The sequence below is a fragment of the Melospiza melodia genome, chromosome 3 (genome assembly GCF_035770615.1).
Source record: "Melospiza melodia melodia isolate bMelMel2 chromosome 3, bMelMel2.pri, whole genome shotgun sequence".
Taxonomy (NCBI): domain Eukaryota; kingdom Metazoa; phylum Chordata; class Aves; order Passeriformes; family Passerellidae; genus Melospiza; species Melospiza melodia.
The window spans coordinates 112,121,701-112,139,526 of record NC_086196.1 but is presented as its reverse complement, the minus strand read 5'-3'; the positions used below and the strand labels follow the sequence as shown (position 1 = coordinate 112,139,526).

The window sequence follows — 17,826 nt, the reverse complement described above, 5'->3', positions numbered from 1 at the left end:
TCCAGAGAGTCTTCCCCTGCGGGCAGGAGCAAAAGCAGGGCAAGAGCAGCTTGCCCCAGGTCCCCAGCAGCTCTGAGCCCCTGGGGCAGGGATGGTGTCCATGCTGTATTTTCAGGACCCTGCAGGTTCCTCTATCCAATCTCCCTTTCCCTGTGCTCACAACACTCGGTCCCACACCACACATTTGGCTCTCAGCGTGCTCAGAGAGGAGGAAAGCTCCAGCACAGCAGGCAAACCCCTCTGCCTGAATGCACAGAGCATGAGCAATCTCTGTGCCAGCTGCCTCCACTGCGTCATATTTGGGGCAGGATCAGTGTTTTCCATGGTGCCCAGACCTGTTCCTGCTGGATGCACTGAGAGCCATCAGCAGTTGATTTGTTAGCTGACGGCAGGAGGCTTTGTTTGCGCAGCGCTGGCCGGCCGTGCTGCCAGGTGGCCGGGACGTGGCACCCAGCGGGCAACACCTGCATTCCCAGGGTCTGCACTGAGAGCACTCTGGGCTCAGACACACTGCTCGGCCCCTGGGACAGCCACCCAGCCACAGTGGCCTTGGAACTTCACAGACACACAGCAGGAGAGAGGCCCAGTGCTGGGGGCCGGGGCAGTGGGACAGGGCAAGGCAGAAACTGCTGAGGGGCAAAGACAGATCTATCCCCAAAACACGGCCCAAAGGATACTGGTGTGAGTGGGAGGCTTTGTAACCTGTCATCGAGGTACAATGCCCTTCACTGCCAGGTGGCATGAGATGCAAAACAGAATGCTGATGGCTCCCTGCAAAACCCCTTGGGTTGGGGCTCACCTTCACCAGGAACCTCTCCAGAAACTCCTCAGGCCATCGGGGCTCACCTTCACCAGGAACCTCTCCAGAAACTCCTCAGGCCATCGGGGCTCACCTTCACCAGGAACCTCTCCAGATGTCAAAAGTTAATTCCATCCCTTTTACAGGATGTTTGTGAACAGAGCCATTTCCAGCATACTCCACTGTCACCTCTCCTTACTCCTCCCCAACACAGGGGTCTCCACTAATCACCCTTTCTGCTCAGCAGGACATGAAACACATGAGTGCCATAGGTTACCCACACAGTTCAAAAAACCTGGGGACTTCTGGCCCTCAGAAATTTCAGCTGATTCTTATCAGGAGAGACGTGGATTTATCTGACTATCAGGAAATGGACAGCGGTATGAAGCTGTTGTTTTGTGGCCTGCTGCTGCCACAGGGATTGAGCACGGATTTCAGCAGGGACACTGCTGTGACAGTGGATGAAGCCATTAAGCTTCTCTGGAGGAAGTGCTGGGCATGGTCTGGAAATGGTGTCCAGTGGCCTGAGAGGACAGCCATGTGTGCTGGCAAAGTCCCCTTGGGGAGCAGAGAGCCTGCTCCACGGACAGCTGCAGCACCGTCTGCAGCAGCCCAGGATCTGGGGCTTTCCAAGGCCAGGGACGCCAGGAGAGGCAAAGCTGCACCTCTTGCCAGGCAGGCTTTGCTGCCTGCATCTCCCTGGCTGAGCTCTTTTCCAGTGTATTGATTTACAGCTAAAACCACAGCATTGCCTAGGTCTGAAGTCAGCCCTGGTACTACCGAGTCAGTTTCCTAGGAGCATACCCATACACTGGTGCTGTTCAAAAAAACCCCAAAAACCAACCAAAAAATCCCCAAAACCCCAAACAAATATTTCTCTAGAAAGATGTTCTTTCTCTACAAGCTTTGCTTTATCATAAAATACTCAGCCTGTTCCAGGAAACTTTCCTCCAGGAAGCGCCACCACCTGCCTTTCCCACAGTGAATCAGGGTTAGGAGTCTTTAGGGGAGAGAGGATGGCAGGAACAGACTGGAAACCTCTTCCAGGGAGCCAAAGCCTCAAAGCATTGCAGCCCCTATGCCCACACCAAGCCCTCACAGCCCTCTGGCCCTTCACACAGCAGTTTGGGAGCAGGGATTTGCTCCTGGGGCTGCCAGCAGATTTGCATGCTGTGAAGTTCACACTGTACCTGCTCCTGCTGGCAAAGGGGGAGATCCTATAGGTGCAAACAACACCTGACTGTGAGAGGGGTTTCACAAACCCAGCATGCACCTTCCCCGCTTACACAGATTTTACAATTCTGACCAAACCCGTCAAGATTCCCACACACAAACGCAAGCCCTGGAGATGGATCTATCTGCATAGATCTGTATATATCTATACATACAGCTACCAAAGGCAGCTGCGGGGCACAGAGGACCAGGCAGGAGCTGGCTCCAGCCCTGCCAAGAAGCAGAGAAATGCCTGGCCTTCCTTGCCCCAGCTCCACAGCTCATGGCCAAGGCAGGGTGATGCTGCTCTGCCGAGCCCCACACCTCAGTGCTGAGCACACCCAGCAGCAGGCACCCAGCAAACAGCACAGCCCTCCTAGGCAGGGATCGCTACAAGTTCTGCACTTACAGGTGCTGCCTCTCCTCGAGCTTTCCCTGCAACACCTTCCAGGGAAGGCACCTGGCAGCTCTCCCCAGCAGCAGAGCACAGGGCAGGCTCTGCCCAAAGAGAGCAGGGGCAGGGCTGGGGCTCCAACCCACGGCCAGGGGACCCCTTTGCTCAGAGGGCAGCCTTCCCCCAGAGCAGCCACGCTGCACCCTGCTTTTCTCCTCCCTTTAATTCCTTTTTAATTAATCTCATCAAAGGGCACGGAGCAGGCTGGTGCCTATGGAGGCACCCTGCCAGCTGCAGTGCAGAGCCGGGTGCCAGCCCCCTCCACCCCATCCTCCCCGAGCCCCCAGGGCCAGCCCGGCAGGGAGAAGCAGCAGGGGTGGGGGCATGCTTGAATTTGAAAATATTTTATTCGAATAGTAAATAATTATACAGTTGAAACAGTTCTATCGAAGCACTCTATAAATAGCTAACAGTTAAGAAAATAATGTGTGTAGAAAAAGAGATTGCATCTAAAAGTAAGAGCTGTTGGTTGCACGGGATAAAATGGTTAAGATCATGTGTTATTCTAGGTATAAAAGTTAAAACCTTTTTAGCAGATCCCTTAAGAAAAAAAGATCTTCTAAAACGCACAGTGAAATGGCAGGTGGGGAGACAAAAAAGCGCATTAGAATATCTGCAATCAAATAATATCAATCTTCATAATTAATATAAATAAATAACGAATAAATAACATAATTAATCAAACCAACATATACAGATAGACAACTCATGAGCTACCTTAGAAAGGGCAAACGAACAGAAACAGAAAGTTGGCATGTCACAGTTAAGGCAGTTTCTACAGCATTTTCTGGAGACCATCAACAGCAGAGTCAAGGCATTTGTGGCTACACTAAAGGAAACGCTTGTTTCTCTCAAGCAGTTTGATCTGTTCACATCGATAAAAAACAGAGCAAAGGAACAAAATTAAAAAAAAAATAAAATAAAGAAAAAAGAAAAAAGAAGAGAGAGACCCCGGGAAGGTAAGTGTAAAGCCAGATTCCAGCAGGTCACAAGCCGTATTAAAGCTAATCGTGTGGCGGCCCCGGGGGAGCAGCACGGGGCGGCGGGGAAGGCACGGGCGGCTCAGCAGGCAGGGCGCAGCGGCACCTGGAGCAGGATGACCTGCCGGTTCTCCGAGGGGTGGCACTTGTTGATGTGCCGGGTGAGGCCGGGAGAGCTGTAGAAGGTGGCCGGGCAGTACTTGCAGGGGAAGACCTGGGCGGCGTGCAGGAGGCGCAGGTGCCGCTCCTGGCTGCTCTTGCTGGGGAAGGTCTCCCCGCACACGGGGCACAGGCGGCACTCGGCGGCCGGCAGCTCCTCGGCGCTGGGCTCCGGGGCCGGTGCGGGTACCGGGGTTGCCGTGGGTGCCGGTGCAGCGTGCCCCACCAGGTGCTTGCGCAGGTAGGCTTGCCGCCGGAACCGCTTGGCGCAGCGGGGACACTCGAAGAGCCCCTCCTCGGAGCCCGCCTCCGAGGCTCCGCCGGGGCTCGGCGTGTCCCGTTCGCTGCCGCTGCCACCGCTCGCCTCCTTCGGCGTCTCCTCCGCCGGGGCCGTGCCCGGGCCCGCGGCCGGTGCCCGGCCCGCCTCGGGGCCGCTCTTGGTGGCGGGCGGACGCGGTTTGTGCCAGCGGCGGTGGGAGGCGAGGTTGGCGGGGCAGGAGAAGACCTTGTCGCACTCGGGGCAGCGGTACTCCACCCGGACGATGCGGGAGCAGCGGTGCTGCGCCAGCGCGAAGGGGTCCCCGTACTCCTCCTTGCAGAGCTGGCAGATGAACTCGCCCAGCGGGCGGGCGCAGCCACCCCGCGCCTTGGCCGGCACCTCCACCGGGCCCTCCTTGATGCGCAGCCCCAGCACGGGCGAGGTGGTCACTTCGTCCTCGAAGGTCAGCTTGCGGATCGCCTTCGTCTTCTTGCCCGACGGGGCCTTCTGCCGCCCGGGTTCGGAGGCACCCTGCGGGCGCTTGGCGGGCAGCGGGCGGCCCGAGGCGGGCGGCGCGGCCGGGGCGGGCGGCGCGGGGACTCCGCCGGGGCCGGGGTGGGCGGCGGGCGGCTCGGCGTGGCCGGCAGCGGCCCAGAGCTTGAGGTCAGCCGGGGCGAAGAGGATCGGGTCCATGGTGCCGGGCACGGCCGGCGCGGGGAAGGACTCGGCAGAGACGGGCGAGCCCAGGCTGAAGCCGCGCTCCAGGTACTTGTCCCTGCTGACGGGCCGCGTGGGGCTGTACAGCGCCTGCACGGCGGCATCGGGCGTCCCGAACGGCACCGGCGGCGGCGAGTCCCGCGGCAGGGGCGGCGGAGCGGCGGGGCAGGCGGGCGGCTGCGCGGCGCCGGCGGGGAGCGGCGGTCCGGCGGCGGCTTCGCGGCAGCAGCGCGCCCGGTAGGACACGGGGGTGGGCCGCCGGCTGCGCTTCACCAGGAAGCCCCGGGGCATCTTCGCGCCGGCTCCGGGCCGGCGGCGGCCACGACGGAGGCTGCTAGCTCTGCCCGCGGCGCGGCCGCCGCCGCCGCCTTTAAGCGAGCCGGGGCCATTGTTCGGGCCGGCGGCGGCGGGACGGGCCAATCAGCGGCGGCGGCGGCGGCGCGGCCGCACCTGAGCCCGGACCGGCACACGCCCGGCCCCGCCCCCGCCCGCCCGGCACGCGCGGCCTTTGTGTGCCGCCCCCCGCGCCGGCAGCGGGGCCGGCACCGGGTGGTGCTCTCGGGCCGCCCGCCAGCCCGGGCCGCGCCGCCGGCAGGCTCGGCACGGAGCACTGTCCGCTCCCGGCGGGCCGACTGTTTGCGGGCTGCGGGGAGAGGGGAGTTCGGCGCATGAGGAGGCGCTTGTGGCGGCGGCACAGAGGGGAGCGGGGCTGCCCGCCGGGGGTGCTGCCCAGCGGCGGCAGCAGGTGGCCAGCGACGGGTCTGTCCGAGCGGGAGGAAAAACGAACGGGTCACCAGGGCCCGGCCGAGCCGGCAAACCTGCGAACGGAACAACTCCGCGCTGCTGCGGAGTCGGGGCAGGCGGAGCCACTGCCCCGGCCCGCTGGTAACCGAACCTGTTACTCTAACCCTAACGGGTCAGGCCCGGTTCCCGGTACACGCAGGGATGGCGGCAGCGGCGCTCGGTTCCAGCCCGAAGCGCTGCGCGTCGGGTACGAGGTGCGATGGGGAGCGGGCAGAGGGGTAGGCGCCCAAGCAAACACGCCCGGAGCGGCCGAGGATGCGGCAGGTGCAGCCGCGGCGGGCAGAGCCCCGGGCCGCGGCCCCGCTCCCGCAGCCCTTTGTCCGCGGCGGCGCGGGGCTGCGCGCGGGGGGTCGCGGGGCCGCCCCGCAGGTGGCGGGACCGGGGGATGAGGGGCGGGGGGGGAGCGGAGCCGCCGCCAGGCCGGGGGCGCGTGCGGGCAGCGCCCTCCCCGCCCCCCGCCGGGCCCTTTGTGGGGGGCGCGGGGCACGCGGGCGGCACGCGAGCGAGCGGGGCCCCCCCGCGCGCGCCTTTGTGCGCGTCATTAGCATAAAGCTGCGCGACCCTCGGCACAAAGGGCGGCGGGCGGGGGGGCGCGGGGGCCGCCGCTCCCCCGGACACCCCCCGGCGGGCCGGGACAGGCGGCGGGGCAGGCAGGCAGGGAGGGGGGGGGGGCTTCGAGGGGCCGCCCCCGCCCGCCCGGGTTGGACAGGCGTGCGGCGCGGCGGGGCGGGGCGGGCGGCCCGCGGTGTATTAGCATACAGCTGCGGCCCCGCGGGCACGCGCCGCCGCCGCCTCCCCGCCGGGCTGCGAACCGAGACTCCCCTACACCGACGGGGCTGCGAACCGAGACTCCCCTACACCGACGGGGCTGCGAACCGAGACTCCCCTACACCGACGGGGCTGCGAACCGAGACTCCCCTACACCGACGGGGCTGCGAACCGAGACTCCCCTACACCGACGGGGCTGCGAACCGACAGCTCCCTTCACCGACGGGGCTGCGAACCGAGACCCCCCATCACTGCCGGGGCTGCGTACCGAGATCCCCCCTGCCGTCTGTCTCTTACCTGCAGGCGGGAGCAGTCTGTAGGGATCGGTCGGGGCGTACATGGGCAGCTGGGCGCGGTGGTGCCGCAGGTAGCGCAGGACGGGCTCCCGAAGCGATGGCCGGCCGGGTTTCAGCCTAGGCAGCTGCCCGGGCACCTGCAGGACAGAGCTGTGTGTCAGACAAACGGGACTCGGGGTACACGGCAGCGAGGTCCCAACACGGCCTGAAAACATGTCGGGGTTAGGATACAGGCAGCAGTGGGGTGTGGAATGGGGCTCACATTGAGTACACCCTAGGGCCCGTGGTGCTCGACTGTTTGTTCACCTCTCCCTCACAAATAACCAGCCACAGGTGCAAGGGTTGTGTGGAGCAGACCCGTGCGGAACCCCTGTCAGAGGGGTTTTGCCAGAGGAATTCCACACTTCCCCTCGCCCCCCACATGCCCTATATTTACTGTGGCTGCTTTTACCAAGCTTCAGCCCGGCCCAGCTGCAGCCAGAGCACCAGGCCATGATTGCTGACGGACCACAAGCGCTGCTCCGGTAGCTCTGGCACGGCACGTGTGCCCAGGGCGTGCGGCAGGCAGCATCCAGCAGCTGATGGAGGTGCAGCCCCCAGCCCAGCCCTGCCATCTGCATGTTTGCATCGCCGGGGCTGCCACAAACACATGGCTGCGATCCCCGAGGGGTAAACACAGCCCGTGCCAGCGGCCCTGCCAGAGCCCCGCGCTGCCAGGGCAGCCTCGGGTGACAATTTCAACACAGGCTAAATGCACAGCCCGGCCCAGAACATAACTGGCTTTTCTGTGTCTGTGCAATTAGTGCTTCGATTAGCAAATATTTCTGTAAATATTATCCCTAGTGCAGGACATTTTCTCTTTTTTCACTTTCCACTTTCTCTGGAAACTAATCAGAAATATCTGACTTCTGTGCATTTATGCCCACAGCTCTTAAACATCTCTCTCCCTCATTTTTGCACTTCATTAGTAATTTTTCTGCATGCTGAAATGAGCTAGAATATGAGCATCAGGAGGCAAAGACAGTAGGTCTCTTACTTCATACAGAAATACAACCAGTCCTGAGGCATTTAAGAGATATTCCAAGAGCACATGGTACCAGCTCTGGATCTGGGAATGTGCCCAGAAGGACCACCCAATGAAAACATAAATTGTAACATTTAGCAGACATAGTTAAAATCACTGTGAAAAAAAAATAAAAGTCCAAAATGCCAAATTTTCATTCAGAGGGAAATGAATGAAATCATCACCTATGTCTATAGGAATCCTGACTCACACAGAGCTGCTTCCAGGCTTTGCAAGGAGGCTCTCTGTGTCAGGACTGCTGCCACAAAGGGTAAGGCAAGCAAATCCTTCATTTGTAGGGCACAAATTCCCCTCTCTCCCAAGTTGTTCACACTAACAGCATGATAAATAAGTTTGAATGATGGCAAGAAAAATACTTCACATCAGGGCCCTCATTCTGCACAGAACTTAATTTTGCACTCTTTTATAGAGGTCTTCCAAGAGAACCCAAATTAAACTGCACCATTCCCTTTCTGGGTCAGGACAACAGGAGGCAAATAGCTCTGAGCCCTTTGGGGACAAGGCAGGGCTGAGCACACATGGCTGCAGCTGGGATACAGCAGCATTGGGCTCTGGAGATAGATGGGCTATGGGCTCCACTTCCTCCTGCCACCCTGCCTCCATTTACACTCAATTCCATTCATTTTCTGCACAGTTAAAAACTCAGTGAGCACACGTTTAAAACCCAGTGCCACCATCTGGAACCACATGGGGTTAAACAAAGGCGGAGGAGTATGAGCAGGGACAGGGTGAACTGGTCCCGGGTACTGGGCTGGAAGCACCAAAATCAGACCATAAATTCTGTTTGGGATCAGCCAGAAGTTCCTCAGGAGGTGGGGAAGGCAGCTCTGGGGGCTGCCTGGCACCTGCTGCTGTTATTAGATCTCCCCATGGAGCAGAGTGACTCTGGATTTTGGGCAGGCAGTTCCTGGCTCCTGAGGCTTTATGCCTCTGTTATGGTGCTGGGGCCAAAGCTGTAAAACAGCATTAGCAAACATTTTAATTCCACCCTTATTCAGGAAATCCACTTATCACTGAAAAAGCCACTTGCTTTCACCCTTTGGACTACAAAAGCCATTCCCTGTGGTTAGGTGTTGAAAAACCTACCCAAGGCTCAGCTGAGAGAGGTGTAGGATGGCCCATAGCATATTCCTGTTAGGGAACACCCCTAAACCCAAGGGGGATACATGGACAAGCCAGGCTCCTGATTCCACTTGTACAAAATTGCAGCTATAATGCAAAAATGCAGTCATGGACAACAAAGCAAGTTTGAGTTGCACTGGCAGATTTGAGAATACACCCAAAGCAGAAAACTGAACGCTGTGCTGTACATGGTGATCCCCTGTGAGGTACACAGTCTGCTCTGGCTTCCCCGAAGAGAGAGGTAAACAGAAACATAAAGCTTCAGGATACAGATGGGAGCAGAAATCAAAGTGACCAACACCAACAAATTGCCTAAATAATAAAATGCACTCGCCAGTCATTTTTCTTACCTCTTCTGACATCAGCATTTGGTGCAGTTCCTTCTGCAGATCAATAAACCGATCGTGATAGATGGCCAAGGACCAAGGTTCCCTGAAGTAGCTGGGTAAAAAAGAAGAAATTTAGTTATCTTGTGAACCTCTCATTAACCACTAATAAAGTATTTACCTGCTTTTTTGCCTTTATAAATTACAGTTCTGGACCCATCATGATCGTTTGTTCATAAAATGCCTCCTTGTAACAGCATGGTCAATCAATTCTTTTAATGGATGTTCCTGATGTACAGCCAGCTCCAGTAATTACATTTAAAGTGGCTTAATTCAGAGCTGTGGCAAGACCCAGTGAAGAATCCTGATTTTATCAGAATTTAAAAGCCTGAAGACCTGTAAAGAACGGTGTCTCCATTATCTGTCCTCATTTGAGAAAAGCAGATTGCAGGATTAACTGAACTACTGCATAAACAAATTAAATTTGTGTAGACAATGACACAAATGTTGTTCATCATTAAGGTTTCTGGATTAATAAAAGCCAGAAAAACAGGCCACCACAGCGCTGCAATATGTTCTTTGCACTAGTGTGATGAAGCTAAATTGAACTGATTCTAGGAGGAAGCTCTTGTAACTTTTTCTTTTCAGTGACAGCATTCACAGCAGCATTCTTCCATGAAAAAGGAGGAAAAGGATGGAGAGGGCACTGCTCCCTGTAGAACCTCATGGCTGTAAATATAACTGGGGGCAGCCAGATTACAAAGCTGTGATTTACTTCTCTCTATAATGAAAGATAAATTTTACAGCTCGGGTGAGATGCTGGGAGTGTAATTCTTGTTAATGCTCACAGTGGTCAGGAGGTGCCCCGTGCTCATCTTCATAATGACCGAGCAGATGTCAGCAGGCTCACCCAGGAAATTGGGAGAGGGGGGAATTTGTGTGGTTGCCACCAACACTCAAGCCTTGGGAATGGCAGCAGACCCTGGCACTGCCCTCTGGAGCACAGGAACCTTCTCACCTGGTTCAGCTGTGTGGCCTTTAAGTAAGCACCTACATAAGGCAACTTAAACATGCTACACAGATTTAACAATCCTGAGATTCCTGTCCACAGAGAAGTAATGTGCAGTTTCCTCTCTGCAGATTTTACTTCCTCCATGCCCAAGGGCAGGATTTCCCCCTCCTGCTCTAAAGACACCTCAGCTCTCCCTCACACCCATTGAAATGCTCTGTGCACCTGGCACAGCTTGGCTGGATGTCCATGTGCTTGGCCCCTCTCTGCCCCAGCACATCATTCCCCTCTGAGTGCCAGGCTGGCTAGGGCTGCCTCTTGGAATCTGCTTGATCTGCAGCACAGCAGGGCTCTCTCTTCCCCACAGACCTTTTCAAAGTATAAATATTAATGGACACCATTCCAAGCATCACATCCTTGCTATAGCAAGTGCTGCCTAGCCCAGGAGTTACTGGGACTGACACCTGCTCATTTGGATATGCAGGTTAGGATGAGCTCAGCTTTAAGGATCCTTGTTTCAGTAACTGCACACCCCAAAGGTGTGCAGAGAGCTGGAGAAAAACACAACATCCCCCTATATTTAAAACCTCTTCAATTTCAGAAGAAAAACCCCACCCAACACAAACCTTTAACTCACTGTTGATAATAAATAGCAAAGAGAGAAAGGGAGGTGTTATACAAGAATACATTAAGGTAATTAAAGACTATTTTTACTGATATGCTGTGGTAAAAGTCATGTTCTGCTGGCCAATTGTTTTGTCTTCAAACTGGCATCTTAAGACTATAATCCTGAGCAGATGATTTCCTCTCTCAACTGAGGGGTAACCTTCCCAACTGCCTTACCTCAGTTAAGGGGCTCACCTGCCTCACTGAGGCGTTGCACTTAATGCTCTTTATAAATGTTTCAGAGGTGCTACATATTCCTGCTATTGTCACCAGCTCCATCTATAATCACAACTTTACTGTTCTGGTCAATTTACACAGATTTGGAGCTCAAAACCTGAAATTTGAATATTAAATGCAAATAAAATGCCTGGTTTTGGGGAGCAGAGAATGCCTTGTCCATATTTTCTAGACAGACTGCCAGAAGGAGCTCCTAACTAACCAAAATTTACTCCCAGACTTCCTTCACTTCCCTTCACCTGAAGAACACCAAGGGCCATTTGGAGATTCAGCTCACACAAACAATTCACTTTCTTTGCTGGCTCTGTGCTTCCATCTATTTATCTTTTCAGTTCCAATCACCTTTCTCAGGATGGGTACACGGTGTTTTTGACAGAGCAGCTCTACATATGGCTGCTAAAGGGAAGCTTAATAATGAAAAACCCCATTTGAAACCAACAAGTTGACTTTCTGAGGCTCATTCTGAATTTTATTACCACTTCAGCAGCAGTCCCTCAGGGCAAGCCGTGGAAGGCTTCAAAGTATAAAGCTCTTCAGTGTACGAGACGGAGCTGGCACCCTCCCAACAGGGGCTCAGCGGCTCCTCCGCTATCACAAGAACGGCATCTGCCACATGTGTTTGCACCATTTAGTCTTTCATAACCTGCCAGAGTGATCAGGCTAAATGTGTACAAGATGACAGTGTCTGCCAGGAACATAAGGGGTGTGCAAACTTGGTCACTTCCTAGCGGGGATCCCTGCTGGAAGCCTTTCTGGCGATGACAGCGATTGGGGGAAGGCGTTTGTGACGGGTGGGACGGAATGGGCTCCTGCAGAAGACAATGAACAACATCCTCTGCGTTGCTAAGGAGCTGGGCTCACCTTTCATTGACAAACAACATCTCAAGTCTGTTCTGCCTCATTTGTGAGGTGTAGCCTACATTAGATGAGAGGCAAGGAGGAAGGAAATATTTTGTGGCACAGAATCCTTCCCTTTGCAAGAAATATAAATAAAATGGACAGAGCTGAGCACTGCTAGCAAGCAAAAATGAGTGTACACACAGCTGTCCACCTGAGAGCTGCCTAGAGTCACTCTCCATTTCATTTGCAGGAACACACCACATTGGAGAAGAAGCCTCTGCTCCTGTGGAAGATGGTTCTATGTTCTGGCAGCAAGGACCCAACACTGACCTGCCACCTGAGTCAGGTCTGGTGGCATGGGGGTATAGCATTGGAAGATACTCCGTCCCTTCTCAAATCCTCAGATTTCAGGACATACAAAGTCATTCTCCAGCACGTGTGGGCCCAGTGAGTCTCTCAGTGGTGCCTTTGGTGATAGCCATGATAGCCAAAGCTGGGAGCCCAGTCAGGCAGGGAAAGGCTGCTGCTCACACATCCCAGGAATCACCCCAGGAGAACAAGCACAGAGGAGACTGAAGCTGTTCAGCTGACATGGGCTCAAGTGGAACACAATTACACCAGGAGTGCCTACACAGAGCAGGGACTTCCACTTCTCAGGAGTGGGAAGAGTAAAGTGTTACGGAGTGATGGGATGCAATGCAATTTCAATTTTCAGGCCATCCTGACAATACTTCCCAACCACAGCCTGCAGATGAACAAAAGTCTTTTCTCCAACACAAGCACAAAAGATGGAACATCCCATCTTGCCAGCAAAATTAAAAATGTGTTGCTTTGAGAACAAGATATGTCTTTAAGACTCTTAATTACCAAGATATGGTAATACCAGCAAAAGATACCAAATGTTTCCTGATATACCTTGGATAGCTGGACCAGGAATCATAGTGTGTTAATTTAAAGACAATATAAATAAATGCTCCAGTGAGCATTTCCTGCATTCATACGACCAATAATTTCAAAAGACAGCTTGTTTACATAGGTAAAAAGCAAGACCAATTTGTGTAAAATCCCCTAGAGCACCACCTGAGAGCATTGTTCTTCAGCACAAAAGACATAACATATTCCCTGACCTGCAATTTCTTAACATTCACCTACCACTGCTGAGCAGCAAATGCAAACCAACAGCCTGTTTGTAGCAAGAAGGGCCTTTACTGCCTTGCTCTGCAGTTGTGCTCCCTGAACACCTGCTTGTCCAGGTGTTTGAATATCTCCTGTTAAATTCAGTGATCCGGGACTCTGTTACTGCTCTCACTCGGTAATTAGTGAAACCAACAACCTTATGGACAACAAATCTGAGTGAATCCACAGAGCAGGTTCACAAAGTAACAATAGTGCTGACAAATTCACAGGCTGACATTTCTTTTGTTCCTTTTGAGAAGCAAACCCTGGAGAGGAAGGCTGTGCTTTTTTACCTCTTCTCACATAAACTGCAATGTCTTGTCTTTGGAAGATGACTGGTTTAAAACTCGTGGTTTACAGTCCCCTTTTAAACAGCACTGCAATGGCAAACCAGTGCAAAGGACAACTGCTCTTGCAATTCTGTTCTGGAAAAATGGCCACTGACTCCAGACCTCGTTGAGGGTGACACTGCTCCTGCTGGTCCAGACCAGCCTCCCTGGGGCTGCTGCAGGGACCTGCTGACGTCAGGGGGTGACACTGCACCACTCACCAGCATCCTCCCTCCCAATATGCTGGTGATCCATCATGACTGATAAATCAGCTCTCCTGCAGTTTTAATATCCTGGAAATGTTACAGCACTGTACCCAGAGGCACCTTCAAAAAGCAGATCCTGGTATTGAGATAATGCAGCCCTTTCCTGTTCTCCTAAGTGGCCTCAGGAGAGACTCCCTGTTATTTCAGCACTGGTATTTGGTAAAGTTTAGACACCTTAGTAGATCACAGCAGTTGTGGTGTATCAGCTCTCACTGAACTGCTCTCTGAACTTTCTAACCTCTGTGCTTTTTAAAGCTGCTGTCTGTGCTCTATGAGCACTTTGTGGCTGACCCTGACATCAGGCTTACTGCATTTTTTTCACATAGTGTTATTTCACACATAATGTATTATGGAAAATTATTTAAAGGAAATTAAACCTGAGGCACAAAACCATCAAACAGGCTGTGTGCAGGAGTATGATTGCTTTTCTGTAATTGTTTATGGATTCAATCATTCATAACGGTTTGCATAATTACTTGTATGAATCAGCAAGGTTTGGCTGCAAATTAATGTGGCAGGGTTCAGCTGACAAGCTTTAACTTACTAATTTGAATGTGGGGTTTCTTAGTAACATGGCTCTTCATTGGCAAGTTAGCTGCTCCTTTAAAGCTACTTAATATCTGGAAATCTCCAGCCATTTGTATCGATTTGCTCAGTAAGTGCAGCGGTAGCAGAGCACTGCGGGGTGAGCGGTTAATTCCGGGAGCGAAAAAGCCCTCAGTGCTTTGATATCCCTTTCCTCTTTCCTTTCCCTGTCTCTCTCTCCTCAGGAAAAGCATACACATTTCCCTCTAATTAGGCTGCAGAAGGTACAGAGCAGCACTAGTCCCTCTCAGTCATGCTCACTACCTGTTACTGAGTTCCTTTCTGGTCTTTTTTAACCCTGCAGAAGAAACATCTCAGAGTCTGCCTGATGAACAAAAGCCTACAGTAGAGTCCCTCAAATGTAATCCCACTGTGGGAATGGTGTGGGATCCAGCAGATTCCAGACAGCAGCAGGGCTTTCTAGTGCTCCTCTTAACAACCACTCTTCATTTCAGAAAGCTTGGGTTAAAACCAGCTTTTCCATGCTGGTAGCATGCATTTCATGTTTAAATAATCACTGATTATCCAGCCTGTAAGTAATGAACTTCTCACTACCTTTTAACAATAATGCTGAAAACATTAAATGTTGTTCTTTTCCTTAATGCATTTGTTATATTGTGAGCTTTATTAGTGTCAATAAACAGTCCAGTGTGGTGTTTCTGCTTGACAGTCTCACTGAATGACACTGCTTAACAGATTACCTTCAGCCTGATGTTAACAGCACCAGGATGTGGGAGGTGAACTTCAGTGGAAAAACCTAAATGATTACTTCAAAATAAGAAAATGCAGTTCATGCAGCTCAAAGTACTTTTGAGCATTTAGCTTGTACAGCCAGTATGAAAATGCAACGTGAAAATAAAAGACAGGGCTTGAAGAGAGCAGCTAAGGAAACATCTGGTGCTGTTATCCATGTTTACAGTTTCTGGGTGGATTTTCCAAAGCCTCTCAGGGAAAGGGAGCCTGACTCCCTTCACATATTCCTGCAGCATGTTTGGCAGCCTCATGCTCCATGGCCTGGTGCAGCTGAAGCTGTGTCACTTTGTGGATTTTCTTCAGGGTCCCCAGCTCCTGGACAGCAGCACACAGGCCTGCTGGGAACCACCTGGCATGGATCTCCACAAGTCCATGCATGCATCACCTGTTCCCTTCCTCAGGGAAAACTGAATCCTACCTGCATTCTGGCACTGAGGAAAAAATATTTCTTTGTGACTACAGTTTACCTAAATCCCCTGTGCTTTTTGTCCTACACTCAAGTACTGCCACAAAACCCACTCTCTCAGCTCCTTCTTGCCAAAGAGCCCTGGTCATGTCTGCTGGGGGCTTCTCCCCCCTTATGGTGCCCAAGACCCCTGTGCAGAGAAGCAAATTTCCAATTTGACAAGTCCTGGAAACAAAGCTCTTGAAACAAAATATAGCCAAGTGTTTTTGAGCCCTGCCTGGATGACCACGCCTGTGAGGTTTCTCTGCTCATCCCTCATTAAAGCACACCCTGCCTTTGTGCACTGCTCCCCTGTGCCCCTGCCTGGTGCTGCCCTCACCCCACCACTGCTGTGAGTGCCACACAACTGAGACACAACCAGCATCTTCTGCAGGTCATGGCTAACAACCAGTTCATTAACACACAATTACAAAATCCCAAGTAAAAGCCACTCACATCTCATTTGCAAAACAAGCTCCTTAAGTATTTTAGAATCTAGTGGGTCAGATTTTTATGCATTTATGTTAGATTTGATTTTCATTAATGCCAAATGAACCTTACATAAAGCACTTCTATCTCATATTAAAGGCATGATGCCAGTGAGCATCCAGTTGGTTGCTAAGTATCAGGAGATCCTCTAATTATCTGTTTTGTACTTAAGATGCAGCAGAGGGAGATTCCACTGCTCTGTGGACATGTTCCATAACTTGGCAACTGCCTTGCAGCTGCCCTCAGCTCAGGAGGACACAAAAGGAATGCTGGTTACATTCCTCCTCTGTGAAGTAGTGTGGAGGACTGATGACCAGTAAATCTATAAACTTAAAAAGAAAAGAAAAAAAGCTTCAGACCTCTCTCTCCACCCCTCTCTTTTATCTGCTGCTAGGGCAATAATAATGGAAATATTCTGAAGGCCTTTCAGCAAGTGAGGAGGGGCCAAGAGCATGGCATACACCATGGTATCCCTTCAGAGCACATCACCAGAATTCGCTTCCTTTTTTTCTTCAGGAAAAAAGACTCCCTGCAAGAAAGACTCCCTTGCTCTTGGGGACTCAAATTCTAGTTGACTTTTTGAGATGCAGCCTGATGGGAAATGAATAAAAATTGCAGAAAACTCCTTCCTGAAGTGGATTCCAAATCTAGTGAGTAATGCCATTGAACTCACAGGTGATGAGCCTTTGGCTCCTACATTTTTTCCTGCCCTGGCATAGAAGAACTGCACTGTCAGGCCCCTCTGCTGAGGAATGCACTGGCTGCAGGCCCAAGTGCAAGGAGAGCACCCACTGCATGGCACAAGGCAACTAGAAAGGAGGACAATGTGTGCCTCACCTCCTCCAAGAGTCCAGCCAGTGACCAATCCTTCCTTTGGTTGTAGGTCAAGTCCTGCAGCTTTTAAATCCTGCTGAACTCACACCCAAATCAATGGAGCTATTCTCCAGACAAAAGGGAATGTTGTTTCCCTCATTATTCCCATTAGCTATGGCTCCAGGCACACAACCAGAAAGAATGACTTTGTCAAGTTTGCTGGATCTCAGGGGCCTGTTGTTAAAGCTAATTTGAGAATGGCATTGGCACATTCTGGCCAGGAAATCCAGTACCATGGGGTTAACTTTCAGCTCTTACACCGAACACAAATCAGTGAGGAAATTCACTGCTAGGTGCAGTCTCTAATTATTTAAAAGATAATTTGCATGCTACACAGAAATAAATTAGCTCCCAGGTGACAGCTGTTCCACTGTGTCCATTCCTGGAACGAGATGCCATGCTGGGAAATCTAAATGCAGACCAAAAGATTAAAACACTGCATTTTCCTGCCTCGTAGGAAGGCTCTTCCCAAAACAGAGGCATAAAGAAGAGAGGAGGGGAACAGATGTTTCCAACCATCAAGTTTACAAGCTGAACTAGCACACCACATTTTCACAGTCTATATTTTCATTTCACTAAGGGCACTTCACATCTTGCCAGTAGATGTGGATGCAAGTGTAACAGGTACTACTTTAAAAGGAAGGTTTTGAAATCCAAAGACAGGAACTCAATCCTCACATCAGGTTTGTGTTCGTGTGGGATCCTTACAGACCACATGAACGAGGCCAAAACCAGTTGTTTTATCACACACATAGAAATCAGTGAATGCATTTTCCTATTCTGAACCAAAAGCCAAACAGGCACCACTTTTTCTCTACATAAAAGTCTCAGGACAACTCACAAGAGTTTTTCAGTGGGTTTTCTAACAAACAGTCTTCTCATGGTTTGATTTTAGCAGTGTCTGTTGCACACTGCACACACATGTATGCACATTTTATGTGACACTGTACTGTGGGGAGGTAGATGTGTTGCAGATGTGATATATTATGAGAGTACATTATACTGCCTCTGTTGCTCCACATTCTTCTGAAACCATCAAGTTTCTTTGCCAGCTTGCTGTGTGCCAGGACTGCTCCATGGGGATGCCAGGGAGTTTACCTGTTACACCTGCTGGAGAATGCTCCCTCCTCACAGGGTGGACATGTGTAACACGAACACCAAGCTGGGATGAGCGGGAG

General features: G+C 52.3%; 2 protein-coding genes across 2 annotated transcripts in view; both read right to left on the bottom strand.

The window, feature by feature from the left end:
- The window catches only part of CFAP61 (cilia and flagella associated protein 61), an 89,182-nt gene that overhangs the window by 1,650 nt on the left and 69,706 nt on the right, over positions 1-17,826 (bottom strand). Inside the window, exons 25-26 of the mRNA XM_063152674.1 lie at positions 9,005-9,095; positions 6,450-6,585 (exon numbers count right to left, since the gene is read on the bottom strand). Of these exons, the coding sequence (XP_063008744.1) occupies positions 6,450-6,585; positions 9,005-9,095 (227 nt within the window). The remainder of the gene's footprint in view (positions 1-6,449; positions 6,586-9,004; positions 9,096-17,826) is intronic.
- INSM1 (INSM transcriptional repressor 1) lies at positions 2,794-4,969 on the bottom strand. The gene is given in 2 exon segments (XM_063152678.1): positions 2,794-4,918; positions 4,921-4,969. Coding segments are annotated over 2 exon segments (1,440 nt in total). The 3' UTR covers positions 2,794-3,527.